At 34.5% G+C, this 11,273-nt stretch overlaps 1 protein-coding gene across 1 annotated transcript; it reads right to left on the minus strand.

The window, feature by feature from the left end:
• Positions 1-6,508: 6,508 nt before the first annotated feature.
• Positions 6,509-10,091, minus strand: LOC145001941 (cellulose synthase-like protein D1). Its single transcript, XM_078961269.1, has 5 exons — positions 9,219-10,091; positions 8,629-8,982; positions 8,064-8,439; positions 7,551-7,968; positions 6,509-7,461 (listed from the first exon to the last, which is right to left on the minus strand). Exons 1-5 carry the CDS (start codon positions 9,912-9,914, stop codon positions 6,525-6,527), a joined length of 2,781 nt encoding a protein of 926 aa, XP_078817395.1. The 5' UTR covers positions 9,915-10,091; the 3' UTR covers positions 6,509-6,524.
• Between the last annotated feature and the right edge of the window lie 1,182 nt (positions 10,092-11,273).

Below are 11,273 nucleotides of genomic sequence, written 5' to 3' on the forward strand. Positions count from 1 at the left end.
CTAGATTTGTTATGATTGATCAAATGGGGTTTTTTTTTTAAGAAGATGAACAAACCCGTATTATGAAGTTTATGAATATGGTTTATATAAGATTCATCAGGATGTGATACAACATAAATTCAACTTTACGTTGAAAACATATTTTATTGATTTGAATAATTTATTGAAAATCAAATAGTAAGACGATGTTTGTTTTTTTAGAAAAACCAGATCATATTTTGTTGTGCATCGCAGCCCTCTTGCAACCGTTTGTTTTTTTGGAAGGCTCCGGACTACAAAACACAACACTTTTTGGCATGCATCTTCAAACCTTTTCAACTTTCATTTTTTCCAAGTGATTTTTTTTCTAGAAATTTGGTATAACTTGGCTTTTTTTTTTTTTCTAACTTTGAATTTTTTTTTTTTTTTTTTTTTTTGAACTTTGAGTTTTTTTTATTGATTTTCGGATCTGATAAAATTTTATTTTATAGTTTCCACAATTTTTTATAACTTGATTTTTTAAGAAATAACTTTATTTTTTTAAAATTTTTTTACCTTTCTTTTAATAATATTTTCAGTTTCGGTTGCATATTTTTCAACATGTGATTCTTTTACGAATTTTCTAGACGTTGTTTGCAATATTTTCTTAATTTTTTTTATATTTTTTTCTTTGTTCTTTAAAATTAGTTTATTTTTTAGAAAAAAATCAGCTAGTTTCTTTTATATTTTTTTAGAATTTGTATATATTTGTTTTTTTACATTTTATTTTTTTGTATTCTTTCAATGTTACAAGACTAGAGTTATTAAAATTTTGGTGTTAAGAAAGGAGAAAAAAGAATCTGTGATATACAAAAGAATCCGTTATATAGAAGCTTCCACCGTTAGAAGATACTAATGATATATCAAGCAATGAGTCCATCAAAGAGGCTTCATGAGTTCTCTAGAGATGGGTTAGTTCAAGAAAGTATGAATATGTTTGATTCAATTCATGAGAGTGGAATAATCCCTAAAGTAGTAACATGCTGAACTAGAGAATTTGCGAAAGAATCCTTTTTCATTAATTTATTACAATGAAAACGTTTTTCCAGTATATACACCATAGATCTAACCAACTTAACTACCAGCTAACAAATCTTAACATATTTATAGAATAGTCCCTCAACTATGATAAGTTATACAAAGTAACAAAAATATGTACAATAATTTCAACAGCCCCCCTCAAGTTGAGAGTTGTGAAACAAAACCCAACTTGCCAATAGCTTCTACATGATCTTTGCTTCCCAAAGGTTTAGTTAACACATCTGATGGTTGTATTTTAGTAGGAATATGCGATAAAGAAATGAGACCATCAAGAACTTTTTCTCGGATAAAATGACAATCAATGTCAATATGTTTTGTCCTTTCATGAAATACAGGATTATTCGCTATATATATAGCAGTTAAATTATCACATTTAAGAGGGATAGGTGTGATATCTGGAATCTCAGACTCAACAAGCAATCTATTAAACCATGTTAATTCAGAACAAATTCGTCGCATTGATTTGTATTCTGCCTCAGCAGATGACAAAGAGATAATAGATTCCTTCTTTGATTTTCATGAAATAGGAGTTCCTCCCAAAGTGATAAAGAATCCACTAACAGATTTCCTTGTATTGGGACAAGTTGCCCAGTTCCTGTCACAAAAAGCTTCAAGCTTGAAATTATTGGAATTGTTGAATAGTAAGCATTGAGATATAATTCCATGTAGATACTTTAATACATGTATTGCAGCATCCATGTGAGCTTGTGTAGGTTGACTATTGAATTGACTCAAAAATTGAGTAGTTAGTGTGAACAAGAAAATTTAGTTTGCCAATTAATTTCATGTATGGAGTAGGATCTTGTAAAAAATATGAAGAAAAATGAAGATCTTTTAGTTTAGTGGGAAGAGGAGATTTCACATTAGAAGCTTCTTGACCACCATACCGCTCTAATAGTTCCTTGATAAATTTATGCTGATGAATAATCATTCCATCAGGAACTGAATTGAACTCAAGGACTAAAAAATAATTGATTTGGCCGAGATCTTTGATTTGAAATGTTGTGTGAAGAAAATTTTTGAGGTCTAAAATTTCAGATTGATTGTTGCATCACCAAGACATCATCAACATAAACAACAACAATAATAAAGGAATCTCTAGCCTTCTTTTTGAATAATGAGTAATCATTTGTTGATCTTTTAAATCCTTTTTGAATAAGACCAGATAACAATTTATCATACCACTATCTAGAAGCTTGTTTGAGACCATATAAGGACTTCTTCAACCTACATACATGATTTTTTGATGATGTTTGCATACCAGGAGGTAATCTCATAAACACTTCCTCATGAAGATCATCTTGTAAGAAAGCATTGTTAACATCAAATTGGTGAATGGGCCACTTTTTCTTGACGGCTAAAGCAACTAAACACCTTACTTTATTGAACTTAACCACTAGAGAAAATGTTTCATGGTAATTTATTCCTTCTTGTTGAGTAAAACCCTTTGCAACAAGGCGAGCCTTATACATTTCCACAGATCCATCAGCTTTATATTTAACCTTGTACACCCACTTACAAGCTATAGGTTTCTTTCCTTTTGGTAAAGGAACAATTTCCCAAGTTGATTGGCTTCTAAAACTTCAAATTCTTTCTTCATTGCTTCTTACCACAATGGATCATCTTTAGCTTGGGAATAAAAGGAAGTTTTAATGATTTTGGCATTGTTATTGAAGGCAAATGAGAAGACATGATTAGATGAATGAAAGTGTTTGATATCAGGTGAATCAATACAGAAATTTGTAATTGTGTGAGAATAAGAGTCAGGGGCATTTTGGTTATTTGTAACATTATAACAAATGTAATCTTGTAAATGAACAGGAGGATGATGGACTCGTGAAGTTCTTCTTGGTTGAATTGGATCAACATCATTAAGAGCATGAATGTCTTCTGATTGATGTGATTGAGTAGGGGTAATATTGTTATTTTGTTGAGATGCTTGAATCTGTTCTGAAACACTACTAGGACTATCAGGGATATCATTGTCTGAAACAAGAATAGGAAAACATCTTGGCTGATTGTTAAAACTTGACATTTGATGGAGAGGAAAAACATATTCAATAAACTTCACATCTCTTGAAACCGAAATAGCTTTTGTCCGTAAATCAAGGACTTTATACCCTTTTTTTTCCAAAAGGATATCCAATAAAGACACAAGATTTTGATCTTGGCATGAATTTATCGCTATTATTTGAATGAGTACCCACATAACACAAACATCCAAATGTTTTTAAATTGGTATAATTGGGCTTTTGATTAAAAAGAACTTCATAAGGACTTGAATTGTTGATCACTTTAAGAGGTGTTCTATTGATAATGTATGCAGCAGTTAGAACACAATCACCCCAATATGATTTGCCAAGTCCAGATTGAAAAAATAAGGCTCTTGAAATCTCTAATAAGTGCTTGTGTTTTCTTTCAACCATCCCATTTTGTTGTGGTTTATAAGGACATGATTTTTGATGAAAAAGGCCAACAGATTGAAAATATAATGCTCCTTTTTTACTTGATCCCAATTCAAAGGCATTATCAGTCCTTATTGTTTTGACTTCAGTTTTGAAATGAACCTTGTGACATATGTGACAAAGCTTTGATAATACTGAAAGAACCACTTTTATTTTTGAATAAATGTACCCAAGTACATCTGGAATGGTCATCTACAATGGTTAAAAAAAAAATTATGACCATTATAGGTAGGAACTTTATAGGGCCCCCAAATATCAATATGAGCAAGATCAAATATGTGATTAGAAACAGTTTCACTATTTGAAAAAGACAGAACATTTTCTTTCTTGAGAACAGATTTCACAAGAATTTAAAGAGGAACTACATTCATTTGAAACAAGAGACAAAAGTTTCAACTTATTGAATGGCAAATGTCCTAATCTATTGTGCCAAAGATTTAGAACATTGCTTTTATTAGATGAAAGACAAGAATGAAATTGAGATGTTGATGGTTGTTTGAGAAGCTTGTATTCACAAATATAAAGATCATTAACTCTTTTTCCAATGATCAAGCTATTCTTCGACAAAGGGGCCTGCATGGCACAAAATTCATCAGTGAAAAGAATCCAAGCTTTCAACTGAGATGTGACCTTAGTGAATGATATGAGATTATTGTTGAACTGAGGAACACATAGAACATCATTAAGAATAATATTCTCATGAATAGGAGCTTTCCCAGATTGGGTGACAGGAATGGATTGACCATTAGGTAAACTGAGAAAGTGAGAATGGCTGAATGTATGAATTGAAGAAAATAGATTTTGATCTGATCCGTAGCCCCTGAGTCAATGATCCAAGAAGATTGTTGTTTATTGTTATTAACAACATTGAAAACATATGAAACAAGCTTTCTCTTTGAATCAAGAAATTTACCTGAACTGCCCATAGCACCATTAGTTATCACAAAATTGATAGATTTATTGAAATTGTTGCTGAGATTACTCATTAGCTACATCAATTGTTGATACTGTTCATTAGAAATTGTAGAGTTTTCAATGGAAGTTTTATCTAAACAACCAAATCCTCTACCAGGGGTAGAACTGTCAATAACATTTTGAACAGTAGAATCTTGTCTCTTGGATTTGGTAAATTTAAAACCAGATGGAAAGCCATTGATTCAGTAACATGTTGCTTTGACATGACCAGATTTCTTGCAATGAGTACATTGCAAATTCTTTGTATTGAAAGAAGTGTTTGAATTTGAAGTTTGATGATTAACATTCATTGCCATTTAATCAACAATTATGTTAGGAATTGAATTGATATCACGTTGTCTCTCTTCATGAATTAACAAAGAATGTACCATAGCAATGCTAGGGAGAGGATTCATCATCAAGATCTGGCCACGAATTGACTTGTAAGATTCATTTAATCCCATAAGTAATTGAATAAGTCTTTGTTCTTCAACATACTTCTTGATCTTGGCTGTAGAACCACATATGCAAAGTGGAACCTCTTGAATCATGTTCAACTTATCCCAGATCTTCTTCATTTTTGTAAAATATGATGAAAAATCTTCAGATCCTTGAGTAGTTGAGAAAAGCTTCTTCTAAATTTGATAGATCAGCGCACCATTTGCTTGTTCATAACGCTGATTGATTTCATTCCAGATATCACAAGCAGTTTGCAAGAACAAAATACTTTCAGTAATGTCTTTTAAGAGAGAATTCACTATCCAACTGATAACTATAGACTTGACTCGATTCCAGAATTCAAATTGATTTGAATTTTCAGCTGGTTTTTCAATAGTTCCATTGATGAAACCGAGCTTGTTTTTGGCAGATAACGCGAGTGTCATGGATGTTTTCCACGATGCAAAACCAGTTCCATCAAAAACTTTTGAAACCAAAACAGTGCTCGGGTTATCAGATGAAGCTAAAAACAGAGGATTAGAAGCTTCAATGGTGGATGAAGAAGATGGTTGAGAAATCGGAGAAATTTGATCACTTTCATTGCCAGACATGATTGAAACAAACGGAAATAGAAACAATTTGAAGAATAGTCATAGATTGATGAAGGGATCAAATAGAATGCGGAAAAATCAAGATCAGGAGTTAGTGCTCTGATACTATGTTGAACGAGAGAATTTGTGAAAGAATTCTGTTTTCATTAATTGATTACAATGAAAACGTTTTTCCAATATATACACCATAGATCTAACCAACTTAACTACCAGCTAACAAATCTTAACATATTTACAGAATAGTCCCTCAACTATCATAAAGTTATACAAAGTAACAAAAATATGTTCAATAATTCCAACATAACATATACTACAACAGTTTTATGAGGATTCTTCCTTGATTAGAAGCTCGATGATGCAACTAGAGCTTTCAAGAAAATTATGAGCAATGGGGTTGTACCTAATGCATTTAGTTATGGTATTTTGATTTAGAGGATGTGTAAAGGAAAGAGATTAGATGATGCTCTTGAATTTTGTTTATAGACGGTGGAGTATGGTCATTCTCCAAATCTGTCTACATTTATAGGTAAAATGGGTTGCAATTTGCTCAAGTAATGATCAATAATTTAAAAAATGAAGTTTTTATATTTTATTTTTTATTTTATTAATGATGAGAAAGTTGTTAGACAATTTTTGGACAAAAAAGGGACGTTCTTGCCTTCGTTTTGGCATGCAATGTTACTATGAAGAGCTCATGATTATTTTGCACTCTTTAGGAAAAATTCACAATTTTTGTAAGTTGTACTTTTTCAAATCCTTGATCTTAAAACCCTTACTTATAGTTGCCACTCGCCAGTAATATATGTATTAATCTAAGAACTGGATTGTAATACATTGTTACAACTACTAACCATTAAGATAAAAAGACTACCACTAACATATATATATATATATATATATATATATATATATATATATATATATATATATATATATATATATATATATATATATATATATATATATATATATATAATCCTTTCAAAAGCTGCAAATCCTAGATTTTACCAATGTCATCTGGGGGACTGATAGTAATCCAAAGCAAAGAGACAGTAATAGACAACACCCCTGCCCAAACATAAAGTATAGTCGTCACTTTTCCTCTTCTACCCATCAGCCCTTTCATAAACGGATACATATGAGCCAACACCCAAAAGCTAAAAAAAGCTCCACCAAAAAGCTTATTCCATTGAGGAATCACACTAAAAAGCGTCCTCGCAGTCCCCATAATAAGTGCTACAATGTTGGTAATGCAAATGGTGAGTGGCATTACAAACAGACTTGACCACTTCACAACGTATAAATCAGCGTATATATCGTCATCATCTTCAGCCGCTGATTTAGAAGTCAGAGTGAATGAAATTTCGATTCCAGCTATAACTTTTAGCAGCCCTTGAATCACAGCACCCAGATGAGCACTTGAGCCACCAATGGCCCAAAACTGCTCATTTCGCCACCATTCCTCTAAGGCTATTCCAGACCACTTTACTTCAAGAAGAGAGATGAGAGCAAGTGTCATAGTCATGATGAGGAGATACGTTAGAAATGTGGCATCAATGTTTGGCACGATGAATTGCCCTGTGAGCATGCAAAGTGCTGGGAGGAATAAGTACGCAACCAAGAATATAGATGTGAAAGGGTACATGCCAACGTTAATATACGCTATTCTTTGTAGGAACTTGAGACGTGAGCTCGCTAAAAACGCATTGTTTTTCGAGAAAAATATCTCAACCGAACCCGTGGCCCAACGGAGCACTTGATGCAACCGGTCAGTCATGTTGATAGGTGCTGTCCCACGAAACGCGTCTCGCTTTGTTATACAGTAGACAGATCGCCACCCACGATTGTGCATTCTATAACCTGTAACCACATCCTCTGTTACAGACCCGTAGATCCACCCTATCCGATCTCCCCATTCGGTATTCTCTTCATACCTATTGAAAAATCATAAACCGTTAGATATCTAGAGTCTTTGATTTTCTATTCAAAAGAGCCCTAATTAAGGAGAGAAGGGAGCATTTACCAGCAAGAAATAACAGTTATAGCCTCAGCTACAGTAAGCGCATCCAATGGAGGGCGCGGAGCAAGTAGTGCACCTGCAGGACGACCATTTTTAACAGACACATGATCGGCAAGTGGCCGCCCTTGATACTCCGCGACTGCTATAGAGTCAACGAACATGTTTGAATTTCCAAATTTTTTAGGGAGGCTTAAATCAGGATGCTCTTCTTTTGAGGTATGAAGATCATGGTCTTGATCACGCACAGCCTGTAATGAGCGGCCTGGAGAGAGTGTAGCCGCAGGTTTCTTTTTCTGGCCCACAATTCCACGGTATTCGATTGCTCGAGGTGGACTAAACCCATAGAGTGCATACCGTCGAAACATGCAACCAGTTCCTACGTATACCGGACCTTGTAAACCATCCAGAGCTCTCATATTCCCTAATCATGTGAAAAACACATATAAGCTATAATGTAAATATTTATGGGCCAAAGGATTTCTTTATAATAAACTAAAAAGGAGAAAAAGATCGCACCATCGAAAAACACTGTGTTGTGGTTTGCGTATCTATCGGAAGGATCGATCCCTTCAAACCTTTGAGGAAACTGTATGTAGCAAACGCGGTCACCCCCACGATCCAACATGAAGCACATACCTTCCCTTATAGCCATGGTGTTATATATATAATGATCACAATCCAAGTTAAGAATGAAAGGTCCATTAGAGAGTATAGCCGATGACCTAACCAATGCGTTCATGGCTCCAGCCTTCTTCTGATGGTCATAACCAGGACGTTTTTCACGTGAGACATACACAAACATTGGAAGCCTAATGTCGACACCCGTAAAGTCAAGTTTTCCTTCATTGTCCTTCCCCATCACCGGATCGTTTTCTGGCACCCTGCTCATCAACTATGTAGACAGATTCAAATTCAAGATTTTATTTCAAAGAGTTTGTTGATTTTGTCACCAAAAAATGTCAAAATTTATACTCCCAACATATATAATTAAAGCAATGAACGACATCTAGCAAATGTGGGACTTTATAATCAATTCCTCACATGTGCTAGACAATATATTTGAAGTCCAAAATGAGTTTACCTGAATAATTCCTGCATGGTCACCTTTTTTGTGATCTGTTGTTGGGGTGAACCACGTACCTGGCCAATGGGTACCATCTGCCATCCAAGTTGCTTTAGCAGCCTCTCCTAATCCTGAACTATCATTCTTCTTCTCCTTCATTTCTCTGTGATTGTACCTTTCACAACGCTTCCGTATGACATCAGGAAGACCATTTATTCTCACTTTGAACTCGTCATATTCTCGCTTCATCCAACGATGATCCTTCACAAAATCAGCCCGTTTTTTATTTTTTGTGTGATCTATTTTCTGTGTGAAATAACTTTCGGGGTTCCTAGGTTCGATGTTGTGTTTTCGACAAAACGGTACCCATAGCTGCATATTTAGACAAATTTTTGTTAGTTGTTGTCTTGAGGACGACATATCGACAATGCCTCATAGTTGCAAATGATGTGGCATTTAATTCAATTGGGTTGATCACATTATAAAAAATAGCCAATTGTATTAAACGGTTCACTCTGTATAAAATAAATAAAACAAAATATCTTGATTTTACGTTATATTTGAAAATTTTAATCGTATATATGTTTACCCGCTTTAATTTCACATACATGACCGAAATCGACTGCCTCAGCCATAGCTTCAAACGTTAGAATGGCACCACCATCGTCCGAGATATAAACAGAAACCTTCTCGATAGGCCACTCAACCGCGAGAATAGACAAAATAGTATTCGCAGTAACCAAAGGCGGTTCCTTATCAGGGTCCGCAGTCGAGATAAACACATCTATTCCCGGTAAATCCGACCGGCCACTAGGGTTCTCCGCAGACTTGCTCTCAAACTTATCCTTCAAAGCCACCAAATCCGTAGCTCGGTTTATCGGATTTAACTTGGGTAACTGATCCAACAACCACGAAAACGCAAACCAAATCTCACATGAAATCGAAATCCCCCACAACCACATCGCATCAAAATTAGGGTTTTGTAATCTCCATGATAGAAACAAGAATTGGACTACCAATCTAATGGCAACAAGGAACCGATATGGGCTAAGAACACTTGGGGGGACTTGAGTTTTGCGGGTGAGAGGTTTCCATGGTTTGTCCAAGAATTTAGCCAATTTGGTTCCAGTTTCATGGTCGTTTTTATCGTTATACGCGTTTCCGATTCCGTACGTTCCTCTGCTCTCGAACAACCAATGCTGCTGATCGGAATCCGTCGGCGGGTTTTTTAAGGACAGAGACTTGTTTCCTGTTGGCCCTTTTTGAAGTGAGAGATCACCGGATACCAATGGATTGGTGGCCATTGTTTATGCAAATGCATATCCCGTTTTTGAATAAGAATCTATGATGAATTGAATCTTGGAATATGCAAGCATGATGAATTGACGTTTTCAGAACATTTGGAGAAAAATGTTGAAAAAGAGAGAAGTCAAGATGATGACGCTTACAGCCATTGCTTGCATCCTTTTTTTCAGCCCCACCTTTCGTTCTCTCCCTTTGCCCCATGGTAGGAAATGACTTTTAATATATAAATTCACACCCATGTTACGACATCCAAAGTCGAAACTTACTTGCACATATTTTTTTTTTTCTTTTGATTTTTTTATCCAATGATATCAACTAACAACAACGGATCTCCATTCTGTCAAGATCATATACACAATGGTAAGAAAGTAAATACACTTTTGTCTACAACAACAACACTTGAACCACTCAACCACTTGATGATCAACATATTTCTTAATTCCTACACAACTTGATAGACCAAAGACTTTTGGTGCTGAAATATGACTTTACATTCTTTTTGTTATCAAAGGCTAACAAAAACTGTTATTATGCACATAGAGACCAATTTTGTAAGGATGCCTTTGAAGCAAGGAGGATATAAAATGTCGCATACATTACAAAGCGAACGATCTAATCCCGTCTTCCTCATTTTACTGCAACCAAAAAAAAAAAAAAAAAACCTTTAAAATGTGTCAAATAACTTAGAAAATTAGTGTTCGTCGTCTCTTTCAAATTAAGATTCTACATGATACAATCTTGCAACTTGCAAGCCTATAATGAATAAGGTAATCTTCTATAATTATTTAATTTAAATGTTGAAAAAACATTGATTATAAATACATTTCAAACAATTTCCTACATTCTTTTATTTAAACATGACTTGACAGATCAATCAGAAAAACTACCACCGTCCCCTAGTACATGTGTCAAAACGTACGTTTAGACGCTATTTTCAAAAATTAACTCGGACCCTTCCTCAGTGTGTGTTTTTTTTTTGCACGTTTAGTCCAACCACACATAAAAATACCATTTTGTCTTTATTTATTATTTTCTATTTATTTGTTATTTATTAATTATTTACTGATTTGTTTATTATAAAAAATAATTATTATTTCATTTTAAAAAGAAATGGACCACTACATTTGATAACCCATCTCCCCCTCCCCTTCTTCTTGATAACATCTCAAATCCACCATGACCACCCACACTGACTCCAGTACTCCGACAATTCCAAGACATTTTTGGTTTCAAAGAGAGGAGATCGACTCTAAGACATCTCTTTCTCTCTCACACACACACACACATGTCTACCGTCTACCTCACCTCTAACCATAATCGAGCCTATCCCATCCCTTTCCTCCTGTAAGTCCATAATC

This window comes from Lactuca saligna, chromosome 6 (assembly GCF_052625555.1).
Source record: "Lactuca saligna cultivar CGN05327 chromosome 6, ASM5262555v1, whole genome shotgun sequence".
Lineage (NCBI taxonomy): Eukaryota > Viridiplantae > Streptophyta > Magnoliopsida > Asterales > Asteraceae > Lactuca > Lactuca saligna.